This window comes from Quercus suber, unplaced genomic scaffold (genome assembly GCF_002906115.3).
Source record: "Quercus suber isolate HL8 unplaced genomic scaffold, Cork oak 2.0 scaffold_586, whole genome shotgun sequence".
NCBI classification, from domain to species: domain Eukaryota; kingdom Viridiplantae; phylum Streptophyta; class Magnoliopsida; order Fagales; family Fagaceae; genus Quercus; species Quercus suber.
In genome coordinates, this window is record NW_027070031.1 from 400864 (window position 1) to 422507 (window position 21644).

Consider the following 21644-nt stretch of genomic DNA (forward strand, 5'->3'; position numbering starts at 1 on the left):
TCACTTGCACTTGTAGTTCGCCCAAGTGACTTTTAATGCACAAGGGAGAATAATAAGCGTCTTTTTTTTTTTTTTTTTTTTTTTTTTTTTTTTTTTTTTTTTTTTTTTTTTTTTGTGGATGAATTCCACGTCCGATTCCCAGACATGGCAAATGAGCAGATCGGGTCGGGTTTGGATCCATCAATCGGGTTGCAGGTCAAAAATTGGTCGTTTTAAGCAGGTTAAAAATGGGTTTGTATCAATTGGGTTGTGAGTTGAATCAGGTTGACTCGTATAGTTTCAAATACTGTAAAAAAAAAAAAAAAACTCAAAAACTTAGATATTAAAACTTTTGAAAGTAAAAAAAAATTAAAGAATAAGATGATTCACTTCTTAGAAATTATTGAAACAAAACAAACTATATATGACTAAACAATAAAGAAATATAAGAGAAAGATATGTTACATTCAAAAGAATAATTTTAATTATTGCAAGCCTTTTTTATGTTATAAAAAATGGCTAAAGGGAGTTTTGGTGGTTCATGTACGATTTAAAAAAAAAACATGAAAAGCCATAAAATAGTTTTTTTTTTTTTTTTTTTTTTTTAACAAAGTAAAGAAGAAGAAAATAACATAAGAAGATCTTATACCTTTATTCAGCTTTAAAGAAAAAATTGGGGTTTGCTTTGCTTTTAAAGTGTTCATGATTAACCTCGCAAATTTGAAGATAAATTATCAATGTTTGAGTTTGAGTTTAAGTTGGACTTGTTAGAGAGATAAAGTTTTACTCATCGTTAAATTTGAATTAAACAAAAATAATTTTTGCTTTAAAAAAAAATAAATAATGATGAGTTTGAGTTTAAATTGGACTTGTTAGAGAGATAGAATTTCACTCCTTCAGACCAATTAGACCAAGTAATTATTGGGTTTTAACTAAAAACCCATTGAAGCCCATTTAACTCAAAAACAATTAACCCAAATTCAACCCAGCCCTTCCCGCCCAAAATAAAAATAAAAAACCCAGCCCTGCCCCTCTTTTAGCCTCTCTAATTGTTTTTAGGGTTTTAAAATTTTTAAATTTTCCTTCATTTTTTCAGCCTCCAATCGTGTATTCAAATTCCTAAACCAACCCAGAAACCCCAAACTCTTGCTTCNGCACAAGAATCTTTATGGTCCAGCTAGCTGGTGGTCCTCTCAAATTCCCTTTTTTCATCAACAGTAAGGGTGGATTCTAAGGTTGATGTTATTTAAAAATGTGTTCCAAATGTCAAGGCACTCTAGGATGTTTAGGTGTTTCAGGTCTTGTGATAAGAATTTACTCAGAAACCATACATTTTTACAATTATTATTATTCTCCTGTTGTTTTCTCTAAAAAGGTTAGTTTCTATTGTTTTTTTTTGTTATCATATCTATTTTGACTTGCATTGACTGATGACTACCTATGCTTTTGTTCTTTTTCAGTCTAATGTCTCTGTCATCTCTTTGCATTATTTTACTTTTTCTATTTAATTAGTAATTGTTCTGTACTATACTAATCCCATGACACTATATTCGAAGTCTAATATGGGAATGGTATCTTATTAAAGATTCTCAGCTATTCAGCTTGAATAAGTCTAGTTAATAAATTTTTTTTTTTTGAAAATTAAATAAGTCTATTTAATAGTGGTAAGACTATCTCTTGGTAAGGGCCTCTTGTTTGGTAGATGCTATGGAATGACTGGGGGGCTTAAAGTAGCACCTATACCTGGTTTCAGTGTGACTCAAAGGACATTATCATCTAATTTTATGTCGTGTACTGTTTTAAGTTTTAACTTTTAAGGGCCGTTGTTCAGATCAATTGCTTGGAAATTCCCTAAATGTGTCCAGTAGAGTACCTTGAGGGAATGTATGTTTTCTTTGATAGTGTCATTACCTTTGTTAATGTTGCTTACAAGTTACTACCAAAGCCATTGCCCCCCATTGGCGAGCTTGCTAATGGCTACCTACACTGGGGTCTTCCATTAATCAATAGAGGCATATGTTACATGCTATTGCGCCCTTTTCATCTGTAGCCTTTTACCTTTTCATGCTTGTATTCCAATTGCCACTTCATAGTTTCTTCTTTCTCAAAGCTGGTGCCTGTAAGCTATACTGCTCTTCCAAAATTCTATAGGATAAGGCAATTGCAGTATGTATCTTTTTATGTTTGTGACTGTACTTCGGTATTTTTGTTGTGTTTAAGCTCTTTTTGCATCCCAGAATATTAAATTACTCAAGCGATATGAGGCTAATGAGTTCACCATGAACCTTTCTCTTAGTTTCCTATCAGTTTGTATGGCTTCCTATATATGTTAGCAAAAACGTTATGGCTGAGCAAGTGGGGTGATAACCTTTCAGAGTCACTCATGATTCATGATGCAACCATTATCCCTGAAAGAGAAGAATCAGCAATAGAAAAATGTTAGCATTGCCATTTGACTCAGTTCATCTGAGCTTAATCTCATGATCAGTTCCTTAAATGTTGTTCTTCCCTTTCCCACTGCCATTTTATATATGCATCTCATTTCTTATATAATCTGTTCTAGTCCTTTCCATCCTAAATCTTGGGATGCGTACATCATGTAGAGCAATACATGTGCTTGCTATATCTGTTCTAGTTCTCTTTATTCTGCATAGCTTAGCATAGTTGCTGAACAAAAAACAAATAAACTGTAAAGGTGGCTCATATGCTGGGATCTTGTGTTGGCCCTTTAATGGGGTGTTTTTGATTCCTCATATTTCTTTATCTGTTGATAATAAAAAAAGAATGAAAATGAAAACAGACCCTACCAGCAGCGGCAGTCTGTAAGCCTCCGATTCCTGGTCGTCTTCTCATTTTTGTTGTTGTTCTTCTTCGCACTATTTCAAGCTCAGATTAATACTTTTTTTGTTTTGTTTCAGTACGAGGAAAGAGGGGTATGTGTGTTTCAGGTGAAAAGTGTGGAGTGGAGTTCGAGGTTGTTCTGATTTTGAGAGTTGGACTGGAGAAGGATCTCTCTCAATAATCTGATTCAGTTTTAAGAGTTCTTTCTTTTTAGCACTTTGTTTTCGCCTTTTGTTTCAATTTTCCAAAAAAAGGAAAACTTATTACGGCGAGTCTACCGTTGACCTCGTATGTAATAAATTAAAATAAACTAAAAAATAAAAGAATGAAATAAACTTTGTGTTCCAATTAATTTCAGTTGGTAAATTCTCTTATAGATGTTTGGTTTGTTTGTTTTTTTATCAACCAATTCTCAATTTTCGCAACTCATCACTCAAAAAAGTGAGTCCCACAGTTGAAGTGATGTGTGGTTTGGTTTTTAAAAATAAATAATATATAAATCAAATAATTCATCATATATATAAAATCGAAGCTTCTAAAACTTTCATAATTTTTCACATCAGCACAATATTTAAATAATATATATATATATATAACCGAAAACTCTGAAATTCTTACAATTTTTTACGTTAGCATAATATTTAAATAAAATTATTTTTGTTTTGTTCAAACTTAACAAGAAGTGAAAGTGAAAGTCAAACTCCCAGACTCAACCTCCCACCAAGAACTCTCTACAATTCTCTCCACATTCTACACCAAAACCCTTCTCCAAGAAAATGTCTTCTTCGATAGCTCTGACTCCCAACTCTCCTCCAACCTTGATGTCCTCCGCCTCCGCTTCATCACCACCACCACCACCACCACCACTACCAACCACTGTGTCCTCTCCCTCAAAGCCAAACCCATAATTTCACAAGGAATAAGCCGTGCCGAGGAGTTGGAAGAACCCATGGACCCCATTCTCGGTCGCGCCTGCATAGTCGAGCCATGGTGGCTTTTGTCAGTCACTAACTCCGCCATTGTTAAGAAAGTGAAGCAAGAGTTTGGGGTTTCTAGGTTGGTTTGCTTAGGTTGGTTTAGGAATTTGAATACATGATTGGAGGCGGAGAAAATAAAGAAAAATTTTAAAATTTGAAAACCCTAGAAACGATTAGAGAGGGTGAGAAAGGGGTAGGGCTGGGTTTTTTATTTTTATTTTGGCTGGGAAGGGCTAGGTTTAATTTGGGTTAGTTGTTTTTAGGTTAAATGAGTCTCAATGAGTTTTTAGTTAAAACCCAATAATTACTTAGTCTAATTTGGTTGATGCACATTTAACTTAAATATTAATTGGATGGGTTTAAATTCAATTTAAGTGAGTGAGTTTGGGTGGGCAAATGGGTTTGCGCTTATTTTGCCAACCCTAGTTACTGCCTAGAGAAAACAAAACAAAACAAACAAACAAAACAAAACAAAAAAAGGGCAACGGTACTACCCAGTGAAAAAAAAAAAAAGAAAAAAAAGAAAAGAAAAGAGTAACGTGCTGCCCAATGGAAAAAAAAAAAAAAAAAAAAAAAAAAAAAAAAAAAAAAAAAAAAAAAAAAAAAAAAAGGCAACTTGAAGAATGTGCACATAGGTATTTTTGTCAATTAAGAAAAAATTCATCATCACTCAATTTTCTCTCCATTTTGAGGAGAAAACGTTTTGGTGGGCCTGAGAAGAAAACACTTGAGTCTTACCATTTATTTTTCTTCCTCCCCACACAATCAAACACACTTAAAAAAGTTTTCCTTCCTATTTTCTCTCCGAAGTTTTTCATCCTCCATATTTCACCTTCAAACAAACACACCATTATAGATGTTTGGTTTGCTTGTTTTCATCAACCAGATCTCAATTTTTGTAACTTATCACTTAAAAAACGTGAGTCCCACTATTGCAAGTGATGTGTGGTTTGGTTTCTAAAAATAAATCAAATAATTCATTATATATATATATATATATATATATTATAACAATAATTCATCTATATATATATATATATAACCGAACTCTCTGAAACTCTCATAATTTTTTACGTCAGCACAATATTTAAATAAAATATATATATATATATATGTATATAACTGAAATCTTTGAAACTCTCACAATTTTCTACGTCAGCACAATATTTAAATAAAATTATTTTTTTAATCCAAACTTAACAAGGAGTGAAACTCTATCTCTCTACTAAGTCTAACTTAAACTCAAATGTTGATAATTTAACTCCAAATTTACGAGGTTAATCATGAACACTACAAAAGCAATGTAAACCCTAATATATATATATATATATATATATTAAAGTCGAATAGAGGTATGAGCTCTTCTTATGTTATTTTATTCAACTCTACTTTGTTAAAAATAAAATAAAAAAATAAAAAAATTATTTTACAGTTTTTCATGTATTTTTAAAAAAAAGTTATTTTCGTACATGAACCACCAAACTCTCTTTAGTTAGCCGTTTTTACAAGATAAAAAAAACTTGTAATAGTTGAAATTATTCTTTTGAATGTAACCCATCTTTCTTTTATATTTCTTTATTGTTTAGTCATATATATTTTGTTTCAATAATTTCTAAGCAAGGAATCATCTGATTTTTTAAATATTTTTTGGTCTTTCAGAAGTTTTAATATCTAAATTTTTGAGTTATTTTCTTGTTGTATTTGAAACTGTCTGACAATTTTTTTGTAAGCCATTGCATCCATTGCATGTTCAAGCAATAACTTCTTCATCAAATTGTAACACAAATTGAAGTCATACAAGAGTAAATCATGAAATGATGTAGTTTCTTAATCAATTTAAGATTTTATAAAATTATTTTCGTCTTCCTCACAAATAGGTAGGTTCCTTTGCATAGCACAGGTTAACGACTAGTCTATATATATATATAAAACTGAAGCCTTTGAAACTCTCACAATTTTCCACGTCAGCACAATATTTAAATAAAATTATCATTTTATTTAAATAAAATTATTTTTGTTTAGTCCAAACTTAACAAGGAGTGAAACTCTATCTCTCTAACAAGTTTAACTTAAACTCAAACTCATCATTAGTATTATTTTTAAACAAAATTATTTTTGTTTAATCCAAACTTAATAAGGAGTGAAACTCTATCTCTCTAACAGGTCCAACTTAAACTCAAACTCAAATATTGATAATTTATCTCCAAATTTGCGAGGTTAATCATGAACACTATAAAAGTAAAGTAAATCCCAATATTTTATTTTAAACCCAAGTAGAGGTATGAGCTCTTTTTATGTTATTTTCTTCTCCTCTACTTTGTTAAAAAAAAAAAAAAGTATTTTATGATTTTTCATACAAGAGTAAATCATGCAATGGTGTATGTGGGGCTAGAAAGAGTCAGCCATTCCCGGCCCACTTCGAACCAGGCCCAAAGGCCCGCGTCGAGGAGGCGTCCAAGGTCCGAGGACGAGAGTGTAAGGCCCAGTTGCCCAAGAAACAGTGCCGAGGAAGACTCCTTCCTCGGACGGCCGAGGCCATAAAGTGGACACGCAGCACACCGTCAAGGGGAGTCTTCCTGAGCATCCAGAGAGCAAATAGCAAGTACCAAGCGCCGGCAATGAAAGCATGGTGGAGGAGCATGCCCCAGATGAACTGTCACCTCCACATTAAATGCCCTCAACTAACGCCCTGGCCGCATTAATGAGGATAGGACTCCTGAACAGTGTTGTCTTGGGTGCTGCAACCCATAGGAGGAATGGGAATGCGGCTGATGAGACAGGCCCTCAAGTGGTGGCCTAGCTGATCAACAAATGTAAGGTCAGGATCAACTGAGAGAGATGTATATAATGTAAGGAGTCCCTCTTGAAAAGGGGACGGGAAATCTGAACTTAGGAGTATTGTCGCAATCTGTATTCTCTCAGAAAACCTTGTAATCAATCTTCAAAGAAATAATAAGAACTCCAAGCTCTGGAGGGCAGGTCCGAAGAGCATCATTGTGCATTCCAATTAAAGCTTAAGTCATCAAACTCCCATGCAACCATGCATGGCCGTTGCATTCCTCATTAGGGCCTAGTTCTTGAACCCGCTCTCTATAAATTCATTGCAGGGTTAGCTGGGCTTGAGTCCACTCTCTCAACAGTAGAAGTGCTTGAACCCGGTCCCTACAGTGTAGTTTCTTAAATTTTTTATAAAATTATTTTAGTTTACCTCACAAATAAGTAGGTTCCCGTGCATAGCATGGGTTAGCGACTAGTTATTATTATATATATAAAACCAAAACTTCTGAAACTCTCACAATTTTTCACATCGACACAATATTTAAATAATATATATATATATATATAATCGAAACCTCTGAAACTCTCACAATTTTCCACATCAACACAATATTTAAATAAAATTATCATTTAATTTAAATAAAATTATTTTTGTTTAATTCAAACTTAACAAGGAGTGAAATTCTATTTCTCTTACAAGTTCAATTTAAACTCAAATTCAAACATTGATAATTTATCTCCAAATTTGCGATGTTAATCATGAACACTTTAAAAGCAAAGCAAACCCAACCCCAATATATATATATTTTAAACTGAGTAGAGGTATGAGCTCTTCTTATATTATTTTCTTCTCCTCTACTTTGTTTAAAAAAAAAAAAAAAAATCTATTTTATGGTTTTTCATGTATTTTTTTAAAAATAATTTTCGTTTATGAACCACCAAAACTCCCTTTAGCCGTTTTTTATAAGATAAAAAAGTTTGCAATAATTAAAATTATTCTTTTGAATGTGACCTATCTTTTTCTTATATTTCTCAATTATTTAGTCATATATGATTTGTTTTGTTTCAATAATTTCTAAGCAGCGAATTATCTTTTTTTTTTTCTTTTTTTTTTTGTCTTTCAAAAGTTTTAATATCTAATTTTTGAGTTATTTTTTTACAGTATCTGAAACTGTACGGGTCAACCTGACCCAACTCACAACCCAATTGACTCAAACCCGTTTTTAGGGTTCGTTTGTTTCGATGGTAAATGATTTCAGAAAATCATTTACCACTTGACCTCAGTGTTTGGAAGCCAAGGAAAATTTTAATTTCCGGAAAATATGCTTCAGTTTGACCAAATTTACTCCTTTGACTCGGAAATGGTTTTACTATCTCAATTTTCCTTCAAACTATTTTTGGAAAAGAGCCTCATACGCGCAGAGAGAGAGAGAGAGAGAGAGAGAGCGAGAGAGAGAACGAACCAAACCGAGCTTCGATCCACCACCACAGCCCATCACCGGCGCCCACGAGCCTTCGACTTCGCCGGCGCCATGAACCGATGAACCCACAAGCCTTCGACTTCGCCTTCGTGCCACGAACCGATCTTCGACTTCGCCGGCGAACCCAGAGCCCAGATCACCACCGAAGACCGATTTTCGACTTCGCCTTCGCATCACCACCGATCTCTCTTCCTCGCTCTCTCAGTTTGGCCGAACGGTGGATTTGATTGTGTTATTATGATTTTTGTTTTTTTAAGTTTATATGTTGAAATTTTCTATTATAAAATTTGTTTAGTAACTGAGAAAATGGATGAGAAAATGCAAGAAAGTAGTAGGAAGCATTTTCAAATGTAACCAAACAAATGAAAATATTTTCTAAGAAAATTTAAATAATACTACAAAACACTTGAAAATATTTTCTTTTTCCAAAAAATAACATTTCTGAAAAATAGATATTTTTCGAAAAATATTTTACGGAAACCAAACGGACCCTTAACCTGCTTAAAACGACTAATTTTTAATCCGCAACCCAATTGATCGATGCAAACCCAACCCGATCTACCCGTTTGCCATGTCTAGGAATCGGACATGTGGAATTCACCCACAAAAAAGGAAAAAGACGCTTATTATTCTCCCTTGTCCATTAAAAGTCACTTGGGCAAAGGGCGATGTTGAAGTGTGAACCCAGCTCATTTACCCCTTCAAAACCTTGCGTTCTCAAACCCACATCTAGCTTCTGAGCTGAGAAGTGAAAAGTGAAAACCACAGCTCAGAAAAGCGAGGGAGGTCGACACTCGATATTGCTTCAAGCTGCGCGAACTCAACTGGACTATCACATACCAATCTCAATTCTCAACCCAGGTAACAATTCTTCATTCTTTTTCCACTTAAAGCAACTAGCTTCAATCTCAAATCAAATGTTTCGTTTAATTTGCTTAAACCTCCCACAACAGTTAAAGCACAGAGCTTTAACACATAGCCATGCCCACTTGTTCTCAAAACTCTCTAATTCCAATGACACACCATCGTTTACACTCTCTTTCCTTCAAAAATCATGTGGGTTGTCCTTAGAATCCGCCATTTCAGCTTCCAAGAAGCTCAACATTGTGAACACAAAGAATCCCAACTCAGTTGTGGAACTTTTGACGACTCACGGTTTGACTCAGACCCATGTCAAAAGTTTAATTACTAGTCGTCCAGTCTTGCTTTTGGCTGATTTAGACAATACCCTGAAGCCCAACTTGGAGTTGTTTGAGTCATTGGGGTTTTCTAGTACTAGCCTTGGCAAAATGCTTACCAAAGACCCACGTGTGCTTGAAAGTGATGCATACACTGTGGTTGAGTTCTTTAGAGCTCATGGTTTCAGTGATCAGCAAATATCATATTTGACTATGAAGCTTCCGAGATTGTATATAATCAATGCACATAAGATTTTCAAGCCAAAGTTTGAGTTTTTCAGATCTTTGGGCTTGTCAGAACTTGAAATTGCAATGATTTTATCGACCATGCCTTATATTCTAAAAAGGAGCCTCAAAAACCAAATCATTCCTTGTATTCAAAAACTTAGGCAGATTCTTGGCAATGATGAGAATGTCTTAAAGGCTATAAAGGCAAACTACTGCGTACTTATGTGTAATGTGGAAAAAGTGCTACAGCCCAACATATCGATTTTGGTAAGCCGTGGTGTACCCATGTCCTTAATTTTGAAAATGTTCTTGTCCCAACCAAAATCAATGCTTATGAGGACTTATCGGTTTAGTGAGGCTGTTGATGAAGTTATGAAATTGGGTTTTGATCCCAATAATCTGCTATTTCTTCTAGCCGTACGTTCCATGGCGGTTATGAGTAAATCTTTGTGGGAGCAAAAGGTAGAAGCTTTTAAAAGTTTTGGATTGTCAAAGGATGAGATTTATGCAGCATTCAAAAAGCAACCCATGTGTATGATTGCTTCAGAGAATAAAATCAGGAAATTGATGAGTTTCTTTGTGAACAAACTGAATATGACACCTTCAATGATCTCCAAGAATCCAAATCTTCTACTGCTTAGCTTGGAGAAGAGGATTATTCCAAGGTGTTCAGTTCTGCATCTTTTGATATCAAAGGGGTTGGTTAAGGAAGAAACTAGCATTGTTAATGTGTTCAGAATGACTGAGAAGAGGTTTGTGGACAAGTTAGTGAGCAAATATCAGAATGAGGCTCCAGATGTTGTTAGTGCACACCAAGGCAAGATAGAATTTCAAGGGTTCCCCTTTGATTTAAAAATTTGAGTTATTATGAGTTCAAGATGGAACAAATCACTGCCTTTGGCCACATCTTCATTTAGTTTAGTCCATCTTTATTGCTCACATTGGGTGATGAATAGAAACTTGTCAAAGTTGAGCTGAACTTTTTATGTATAACGACAAACCTCATGCACTTGTTTTATGGAGGTGGCTATATGGGCTGGCAATTTGAAATTTGAGTTTAGAAGAAGTCATTAACCCTTGGCCTGCTCTGATTACATTAGACAGGAGTATGGCATTGCACAAGAATCTTTATGATCCAGCTAGCTGGTGGTCCTCTCAAATTCCCTTTTTTCATCAACAGTAAGGGTGGATTCTAAGGTTGATGTTATTTAAAAATGTGTTCCAAATGTCAAGGCACTCTAGGATGTTTAGGTGTTTCAGGTCTTGTGATAAGAATTTACTCAGAAACCATACATTTTTACAATTATTATTATTCTCCTGTTATTTTCTCTAAAAAGGTTAGTTTCTCTTGTTTTTTTTGTTATCATATCTATTTTGACTTGCATTGACTGATGACTACCTATGCTTTTGTTCTTTTTCAGTCTAATGTCTCTGTCATCTCTTTGCATTATTTTACTTTTTCTATTTAATTAGTAATTGTTCTGTACTATACTAATCCCATGACACTATATTCGAAGTCTAATATGGGAATGGTATCTTATTAAAGATTCTCAGCTATTCAGCTTGAATAAGTCTAGTTAATAATTTTTTTTTTTTTTTTTTGAAAATTAAATAAGTCTATTTAATAGTGGTAAGACTATCTCTTGGTAAGGGCCTCTTGTTTGGTAGATGCTATGGAATGACTTGGGGGCTTGTTGCATAAAGTGGCACCTATACCTCGTTTCAGTGTGACTCAAAGGACATTATCATCTAATTTTATGTCGTGTACTGTTTTAAGTTTTAAGTTTTAAGGGCTGGTGTTCAGATCAATTGCTTGGGAATTCCCTAAATGTGTCCAGTAGAAAACATACCTTGAGGGAATGTATGTTTTCTTTGATAGTGTCATTACCTTTGTTAATGTTGCTAATGGCTACCTACACCGGGGTCTTCCATTAATCAATAGAGGCATATGTTACATGCTATTTTGCCCTTTTCATCTGTAGCCTTTTTTACCTTTTCATGCTTGTATTCCAATTGCCACTTCATAATTTCTTCTTTCTCAAAGCTGGTACCTGTAAGCTATACTGCTCTTCCAAAATTCTATAAGATAAGGCAATTGCAGTATGTATCTTTTTATGTTGTGACTGTACTTCTGAATTTTTGTTGTGTTAAAGCTCTTTTTGCATCCCAGAATATTAAATTACTCAAGCGATATGAGACTAATGAGTTCACCATGAAACCTTTCTCTTAGTTTCCTCTCAGTTTGTATGACTTCCTATATATGTTAGCAAAAACCTTATGGCTGAGCAAGTGTCAGAGTCACTCATGATTCATGATGATTATCCCTGAAAGAGAAGAATCAGTATTAGAAAAATGTTAGCATTGCCATTTGACTCAGTTCATCGGAGCTTGATCTCATGATCAGTTCCTTAAATGTTGTTCTTCCCTTTCCCACTACCATTTTATATGTGCATCTCATTTCTTATATAATCTGTTCTAGTCCTTTCCATCCTAAATCTTGGGATGCATACATCATGTAGAGCAATACATGTGCTTGCTATATCTGTTCTAGTTCTTCTTTTTATTCTGTATAGCTTAGCATAGTTGCTGAACACAAAAAAAATAAACTCTAAATGTGGCTCATATGCTGGGATCTTGTGTTGGCCCTTTAATGGGGTGTTTTTGATTCCTCAAATTTCTTTATCTGTTGATAATAAAAAAAGAATGAAAATGAAAACAGACCCTACCAGCAGCAGCAGTCTGTAAGCCTCCGATTCCTGGTAGTCTTCTCATTTTTGTTCTTCTTCTTCTTCTTCGTACTATTTCAAGCTCAGATTAATACTTTTTTTTGTTTTGTTTCAGTACGAGGAAAGAGGGGTATGTGTGTTTCAGGTGAAAAGTGTGGAGTGGAGTTCGAGGTTGTTTTGATTTTGAGAGTTGGACTGGAGAAGGATCTCTCTCAATAATCTGATTCAGTTTTAAGAGTTCTTTCTTTTTAGCACTTTGTTTTCACCTTTGTTTCAATTCTCCAAAGAAAGAAAACTTATTACGGCGTGTCTACGGTTGACCTTGTATGTAATAAATTAAAATAAACTAAAAAATAAAAATAATGAAATAAACTTTGAGTTCCAATTAGTTTCAATTGGTAAATTCTCTTATAGATGTATGGTTGGTTTGTTTTCATCAACCGGTTCTTAATTTTCGTAACTCATCACTCAAAAAGTTAAGTCCCACAATTGCAAGTGATGTGTGGTTTGGTTTCTAAAAATAAATAATAAATAAGTCAAATAGTTCATTATATATATAAAATTGAAGTCTTTGAAACTTTATAATTTTTCACGTTAGCACAATATTTAAATAATATATATATTTATATAAAATCGAAAATTTTGAAATTCTCACAATTGTTCACGTTAACACAATATTTAAATAAAATTATTTTTGTTTAGTCCAAACTTAACAAAGAGTGAAACTCCATCTCTCTAGCAAGTCCAATTTAAACTCAAACTCATTATTATCTTCTTTTTTTTAAAACAAAATTATTTTTGTTTAATTCAAACTTAACAAGGAGTGAAATTCTATCTCCCTAACAAGTTTAATTTAAACTTAAATTCAAACATTGATAATTTTCTTCGAATTTACTAGGTTAATTGTGAATACTATAAAAGCAAAGTAAACCCTAATATATTTTTTTAAAGCCAAATAGAGGTATGAGCTCTTCTTATGTTATTTTCTTTTCCTCTACTTTGTTAAAAAAAATTATTTTATGGTTTTTCATGTATTTTTTAAAAAGTAATTTTTATACATGAACCACCAAACTCCCTTTAGCCGTTTTTACAAGATAAAAAAGTTTGCAATAATTGAAATTATTCTTTTGAATGTAACTCATCTTTATCTTATATTATTTCTATTGTTTAGTCATATATATTTTGTTTTGTTTCAATAATTTCTAAGCAGTGAATCATCTTTTTTTGTCTTTCAGAAGTTTTAATATCTGAATTTTTGAGTTATTTTTTTGCAGTATCTGAAACAGTCTGACAAATTTTTTGTAAGCCATTGCATGTTCAAGCAATAACTTCTTCATTAAATTTTAATACAAATTGAAGTTATACAAAAGCAAATCATGCAATAGTGTATTTTCTTAAATTTTTTATAAAATTATTTTAGTTTACCTTACAAATAGATAGATTTCTATGCATAAAACGGGTTAGCGACTAGTATATATATATATATATATATATAATTTCGTTAGGGAATGCTTATCATTTCTTACTAAACTCTTATGAGAATTGATGAAATACTTTTAAATAATTCATTATAATCCTCTCCCCCTTCAATAAATTTTTTGGTAAAATTTACAACCAAAAAAAAAAAACCTTCAAAGTTTCGCCATTGTAACAAATTAAATAATGACTCTTTAATTTGTTATTTTAAACTTCAAACTTTACTACCCATGATAATATAATCCATATTTTTTTTATTAAAAAAAACAAATCATAAAGGGTGAACCAATTTTTGATAGTCATTAGTTCTTTTGATTCCCGTCCTTTAAAATATTATTTTCACTATTTTTTATTTGGACAAAATTTAAGTACAATACCTTAGGTGCTATTTCCTAAATTTCATTCTTAAGATTTAATCATATGGCTACTTCACTTAAAAATGCACTTCCATTTTATGAGAAAAATCCACATAAGAGAATCTTAAGAGAGAAACCTAAGAAACAGCATCTAAGTACTGTACCTAATTCTTGCCCTTCTTATTTATATTTAAGCTTCCCTTTTTACCAGTGCTATCATCTCTTATTTATAGTCAATTTTTTCTTCCTACGCTCTGTTAGTAATTTCTTACAAAATTAAGAAGTCAAAGTTTAATTTGTCACAATGAGCAAACCTTTGAAATTTATTTATTTATTTTTATTTCAACCCTTTTTTATTTGTAAATATCCAATTACATGATAGTCTTAGGTCTGTTGTGTCTACAATTTGACTTAACACCATTTCTTTAGTAAACAAGTGTGTTTTTGGCATATAGTTTTGCTGCATTAAGTCCAATGATATAAAAATTTTCACTACTATTGAGATGACATGTTATGATTGATGTACAATAAAAATATTGTCTGTGATGAATTTATATAAAAGTGATGTTGCACTAGTAACAATCTATCACCTCAGGGGCGACTCTACATAGAGCCCAGGGTGGTCACTGGACCACCCTAACCTAGAAAAAAAATTGTGGGTGCCCGAGGACCGAGGATGAAGTTTTAAAGTTGCAGTGTGGGTGTCCGAGGATTGAGGATGAAGTTTAAGAGTCGCAGTGTGGGGTGACAATGCCACGGGCTACTGGCCCAAAGAGGAGGGTTGCTCGGGAAGGTGAAGAGATAAGTCAAAAGTACGCTAAGGCGTTCCAAGTGGGAACCAAAGGTCAATGAGGAAGTTTCTAGTTGGGTGTAGGCTATAGCCTCCGCATTGAATGCCCTACACCTGGCCTCCTGGCCACATTATATGGTGGGTAACAGCTTTATCAGCTGCATTAATGAGGAAGTGACATGAACAGTACAAGTCACAGCTAAGCAGACTCTTTCTACCACCTTTTTTTAAATGGAAAATGGGACAAGTGTTGTGAGGGGAGGCTGGTTAGGAAGGAATGGACGACCAAGATGTGAAGGAGGGGAGAGTATATAAGGAAAAGAAGGTTATCAAAGAGGGGGTCGAACAAAAAAATAAGGGGATCATTAGAAAATGATCATAGAAAGAAGAACATGAATAGTACTTTTATTTGCCTAAATTTAGCCTCCTTGGGCAAGCTTGTATTGATGTGCTAACTTATATATTCGATAAAATTGGGTTTCCTCCCTTCTTCTCATCCTCGGGCTAAGCCCTCTCTTATTGTTTGTTTCCTTCTCTAACAAATTTATTGTTTTGAGTCTAAGCTGAACCCTACAAGCTCACTATTCTATGTGGGCTTGGGCTAACAGAAGATTTGGTCCGTACAATATTAGCGCCGTCTGTGGGAAAACAAGGTGTTGTGGATTTGGCTTAAGTATTTATGGCTAACATGGGCCAGGATAGAGAGGAATTAGTTGGCACACAAATGGAAAACCAATTCGCTAACTTGGAGTGAAGGAGAGATAGGCAACACACCCCAAGTGTTGTGGTGGAGTCATACTACACTAATCGCATTGAGCAGAGTCATTCGAAGACTGGAAGTCACGTTTACCAGGATCAGGAGACACACAAGTTACAATTGGAGATAGATCGCTTGCGCAAGCAGTTGAAACACAGGGAGCATGACAGAAGGAGTCCCTCTCCCTTATCAAGTGATGGCTCCAAGGATAGTAAGGATCACACGTATTGTCACAAATTCGAAACCCCATATAGTGAGTCCTATTCCGCTTCTTCACGTCAAGATAGGTTAAGAAGGGCAGTAACAAGCATAGGAAGGAGTTGTCTCACCAGGGCATAAGGCATGACACGATGAGTAAAGCCCAACGGCAAATTTCTAAGTCACCTTTTCTTAGGAGGATTAATAAGGCGAAGCTCCCTTATCATTTTTCTCAGCCAACATTCACCATTTACAATGGGAGGACTGACCCCGTGGAGCATGTTAACCACTTTAATCAGAAGATGACAGTTCACTAAGGTAATGAGCTTTCATGTGTAAAGTTTTTCCTTCCAGCCTTGGGCCGGTAGCTATGCGTTGGTTTGATGCCTTACAAAGGCATTCGGGGCTAGATTCATAACCTGTAGTAAAGTCCCCAAACCAATTGACTCTTTGCTATCTATGGCGATGAGGGAAGGAGAGACACTTAGAACCTATTCGAATAGGTATTGGGAAGCTTACAATGAGATTGATGGTGATTTTGAGGATGTGGCCATGAGGACCTTTAAGGTGGAGCTCCCTATTAAGCATGAGTTGAGAAAATCGTTGACAATGAAAACTCCCTCAAACATGTGCCAGCTTATGGATCGCATAGATAAGTATAAGCGGGTTAAAGAGGATCAAATGTAGAGTAAAGGCAAGGTTAAAATGTTCTCAGAGAAGAGGGATCCTCGGGGAGGAGGATATTAGGGTAACTGCCCTAGAAGGGATTTCCCTAACCAGACATCATCCACAGGCGCTCAATTGGTCAATTCGTTGTTTAAAGAGCTAGTGTATCAAATATTGGAGAAAATAAAGAGTGAGCCCTACTTCAAGTGGTCCAATAAGATGGGTAGAGATGCATCTAGGAGAAACCAAAGCCTCTATTGCCACTACCATCAGGATAAGAGGCACACTATGGAGGATTGTAGGACCCTACGTGACCACCTAAACCAACTATTGAAGGCTAGGAAGCTCAACCAATTCTTACATCTGCCCATGGGGCAATTTGGGCATCCAAGAGCTGAGTTGCATGGGGTAATTTTTCTCGACCAGCATTAGGCACCATTAACGTGATTTTTGCCAAGCCAGGGGTGATCTTAGGGCAAATTCCAGGGTCATGTCTGTAGGTAGAGGCCCAAATGTAGCAGCCAAAGGCCACGCTGCTAAAAAAGCTAAGGTGATGGTCGTCCCTACCTTGGGCTTTTCTAAGGAGGATAAGGAAGGAACATGCCAACCACATGATGGTGCTTTAGTGGTTACTATTAGAATCAGTGGATATGATGTAAGGAGGGTCCTAGTCGATCAGGGGAGTGAAGCGAAAATCATGTACCCTGATTCATATAAGGGATTAAACTTGAAGTCTGAAGACCTAGAGAGGTATGACTCACCATTGGTGTGTTTCGATGGGAAAGTGGTGGTCCCTTGAGGAATGATTAGGTTACCCGTTCAAGTTGGGGATGAGGAGGTGCAAGTCACTTTTATTATCACTGAAGCTTATTCCACCTATACAACTATCCTAACCAGGCCATGGCTTCATGCAATGGGTGCAGTCTCTTCAACTTTGCACTTGAAAGTTAAGTATCCTACTCAGGGGAAAGTGGGAGAGCTACTTGGTAATAAGGCAATAGCTAGGTAGTGCTTGGTGTTGGCAATTACCCAGCCTCCCATGGACCCTATTGTGGAGGCAAGGGAGGAAACTCCATAGCAACCAAAAGGCCCTGTAGAGGGACATGAGGCTAGGGCAGATAGTGAGTCATCCGAGGACCTGTAGAGGGTGGTAATAGAGAAGAACGGGGAAAGGTATTTTCAAGTCGGGTCCCAACTACCAAATTTGGAGAAGGCTGAGTTGGTGAAGTTTCTAAAGGCTAATATCAATGTGTTTGCTTGGAACGCAAATGATGTACCTGGGATTGACCTTGAGTTCATATGTCACCAATTAAATGTAAATCCTGGGGCTACACCCCATAAACAGCCTCCTCGACACTCATCTAGAAAGCATGCCGAGGCTGTGAGATCTGAGGTAAACAAATTAAAATAGGCTGGAGTAATAAAGGAGATCTTTTACCCTAAGTGGTTGGCTAACATTGTGGTAGTAAAGAAGAAGAACGGGAAGTGGCATGTCTATACAGACTACACTAATTTGAACAAGGTTTGCCCAAAGGACCCCTTTCCAATCCCTAGGATTGATTAGTTAGTGGATGCAACAGTGGGCCATCTTCGTATAAGTTTTCTGGATGCCTTCCAGGGCTATCATCAGATACCCTTATCATTGCCTGATCAGGAGAAGACAGCTTTCTGTGCTCCTAATGGGAATTATCATTATCGAGTGATGCCCTTTGGCCTCAAGAATACAGGATCCACATATCAGAGAATGGTGACACAAATGTTTGAATCACAAATAGGGAGAAATATGGAGGCTTACATTGATGACATGGTTATAAAGAGCAGGCGAGTAGAGGATCATTTAGCAAACTTAGGAGAGATATTCTCAGTTTTAAGAGAACATAAGTTATGCTTGAATGCATCTAAGTGTTCTTTTGGGGTTAGCTTGGGAAAGTTTCTAGGTTACATGATAACACACTGAGGGATTGCGGTCAACCCTGATCAAATTAGGGCTATTAACGGCTTACACTCTCCTCAGAACCCTAAAGAGGTACAAAGGTTAAATGGAATGGCAGCTGCCCTGAATAGGTTCATTTCTAGTTCTATCGACAGGTATCGCCCTTTATTCCAGCTTCTCAATAAATGGAAGGACTTCCATTGGTCGGAGGAGTGTGTGGCAGCTTTTGAGGAGCTCAAACAGTATTTGTCAAATCCCCCAATCCTCTCCAAGCCCGAGAAGAAGGAGGTGCTATATGCGTATCTGGCGGTTACAAATTATGCTGTCATCCTGGTTTTGATCAAGAATGAGGATGGAGTTCAACGACCTATCTATTTTGTTAGTAAATATTTGCAAGAAGCTGAGACACGTTACTTACCCTTAGAGAAAGCTGTGCTAGCCATTATGCATGCCACAAAGAAGCTTCCCCACTATTTTCAAGCTCACACTGCGGTGGTGCTCACCCAACTCCCTCTGCAGGCATTTCTACGAAAATCCGACTATATGGGTAGAATTGCCAAATAGGGGATTGTGTTGGGAGCCTATGATGTTAAGTACATGCCTCAGACAGCAATAAAGGGGCAAGTCCTAGTAGACTTCGTGGCAGAATTCACCGGGGTTATGATTGAGGAGGAAGAAAAAGCAATGGGGGTTGTGATCACCCCGGCCGTTGTGGTGCTCCCTTGGGAAGTCTATACCAATAGGGCAGCTAACTGAAAAGGAGCAGGAGTAGGTGTTGTGTTAATCACTCCTGAAAATTTGATCATGGAAAAATCATTGCGGTTGGGTTTTTAACTACCAATAATGAGGCCGAATACGAAGCTTTGGTAGCTGGGTTGAATATGGTTCTACATTTAGGAGGAGACATGGTTGAGGTGTATTCTGATCTTCAGTTGGTAGTGGGCCAAGTCAGCGGAGAGTTTGAAGCCCGAGATGAGAGGACGTGGGGATACCTCAATACGGTGCAATGTGCCCGGGCCCGGTTTAAGAGCTTTGTGTTGAAGCAAATCCCTAGAGGAAAAAATGCTCATGCTGATTCATTAGCAATGCTTGCCACCTCTCTCAGGTCAAAACTTCCTCGGATTGTCATAATTGAGGACATGGTTAGCACTAGTCTCACAGGGGAACTTGTGGTCGGGGTGCATAGCATACAGGTGGGGCCAAGCTGGATGGACCCCATAATAGTTTTTTGAAGCAAGGATCGCTGCCCGAGGACAAGACTGAAGCAGGAAAGGTGCATAGAAGTGCTCCTCGCTTTTGGCTATCTTAAAAGCAGAAGTTGTACAAGCGCTCTTACTCAGGGCCATATTTATTGTGTGTACATCCAAAAACCATAGAACCCTTGTTGGAAGAATTGCATGAGGGCATATGTGGGAGTCGTACAGGGGGTAGGTCCTTAGCTCACAGGGCCTTCACCCAGGGGTACTGGTGGCCGAGCATGCAAAAAGCCTCCCAATATTATGCGAAGAAATGTGACCAGTGTTAGAGATATGCACCAAATATCCATCAGCCGAGGGTAGTCCTAAATCCACTGTCCAGCCCTTGGCCGTTTACTCAGTGGGGCTTGGATATCGTTGGGCCTTTTCCCCGAGCTATAGGTAACTAAAGGTGGCTCCTCGTCGACACGGACTACTTTATTAAATAGGTGAAAGCTGAGCCACTTGCTAACATTAGGGACACAGATGCTAAGAGGTTTATCTGGAGAAATGTTGTCACCAGGTTTAGAGTTCCACATACACTAATCTCGGATAATGGCCTTCAGTTTGATAGTAAAGCCTTCAAAAGATATTGTGGAGATTTGAGGATTAGGAATAGGTATTCTACACCTGCCTATCCCCAAGGTAATGGTCAGGCCGAGGCCACCAAACCGGTTATAGTATCTAGACTGAAGAAAAGATTAGACAATGCTAAAGGAAAGTGGATGGATGACTTGCCTCATATGTTGTGGACCTATCACATCACACCTCGAAGATCAATGGGGGAGACTCCTTTTTCAATGATGTATAGGGCAGAGGCAATAATCCCTCTTAATCTGGATTCTGAACTTTGAGAACAGATCAATTTAATGCTGAAGAGAACAATTGCTTACTTCAGGACAGTTTAGATGTGGCCAAGGAAAGAAGAGAAGTGGCAATGGTAAAAATGACACTTTACCAACAAAAGCTTAAGCAAGGCTATGATAAAATGATTAAGTCAAGGCCTCTGGCGCCAGGGGATCTAGCTTGAGGAAAGTGGTAGGAACAGCAAAGAACCCTGCCTGGGGAAAACTGGGTCCTAACTGGGAAGGGCCATATAGGATCACTTCCACTGCTGGCATTGGGGCTTATTACTTAAAAGATTTAGATGAAAATGTAGTTCCTCACCCTTGGAATGTAAAAAATCTGCGACGTTATTATTAGGAATGGCAATGAGCCTGGTTCGAGCCGAGTTTTTGCATACCCAGACCCGACCCACAGGCCTAAACCCGACCCGATTATTAAACGGATTTTTTTCTGAGGCCTAGACCCACCTTGCCAGGCTTCGTGGGCTCCGTTTAGCCTAACCAGATTTGGGCCCAAGCGATGGCACAAATTGTGGCCCAACCAAAAAAAAAATTAAAGCCCATTAAGATTTTTTGCCTAGATTCAAGCCCATTCAAGCCATATAACGTGGCCCAAATGCCAAAATTTGGCATTTGGGCCACGTTATATGGCAGCCAAATCAATCAAATCATAGGTTAATCATAAATCAATAAATCACCTATTAATTATAAATCAATAAATCATAGCTAATATCATAAATCAATAAATCACCTGTTAATTATACATCTATAAATCAATAAATCATAACTAAGATTATAAATCAATAAATCACCTAGCTAAGATAACCATTTAATCATTAATCAACAAAATCATTGCTAAAATCACCAGTTAAACATAAAAATAAAATAAGTCCAACAGGTCCAAGAAATAAGTATCACAAGTCCAACAAGTCCAAGAAATTAAAAAGCTACAAAATAAATCCCCCAAGTTTAAAATAATTACAAACCAACAAATTAATCTAACAAGTCTAAGAAATTAAAAAGGCTACTATATTAATACAAAATGTCTAATCCTCCACAGCTGTGACACAACTCCCATCCTCTTCATTAGGCTCCCCATCATCAAGAATTAATTGAAGTGTACAATATCCAAACATAGTTAAAGAACCTACAACAACAATGAAGGGAGACCGCATAGCTGGCAAGGGGCAATGTCTGGTT

The 21644-nt window shown here is 36.4% G+C and overlaps 1 protein-coding gene and 1 pseudogene across 1 annotated transcript; both read left to right on the forward strand.

Annotated features, from left to right (window-relative positions):
- The first annotated feature begins 8911 nt into the window (after positions 1-8911).
- On the forward strand, positions 8912-10882 carry LOC136063858 (uncharacterized). The gene has a single exon (XM_065764839.1). The coding sequence runs from the start codon at positions 8974-8976 to the stop codon at positions 10321-10323; it is 1350 nt and encodes a 449-aa protein (XP_065620911.1). The 5' UTR covers positions 8912-8973; the 3' UTR covers positions 10324-10882.
- Positions 10883-15917: 5035 nt separating this feature from the next.
- Positions 15918-17230, forward strand: LOC111996572 (uncharacterized; annotated as a pseudogene).
- The last annotated feature ends 4414 nt before the right edge of the window (positions 17231-21644 follow it).

What these genes read in the sequence shown, in the direction of transcription:
- LOC136063858 (XM_065764839.1), top strand. Translation starts at nt 8,974, where the DNA reads ATGTTTCGTTTAATTTGCTTAAACCTCCCACAACAGTTAAAGCACAGA.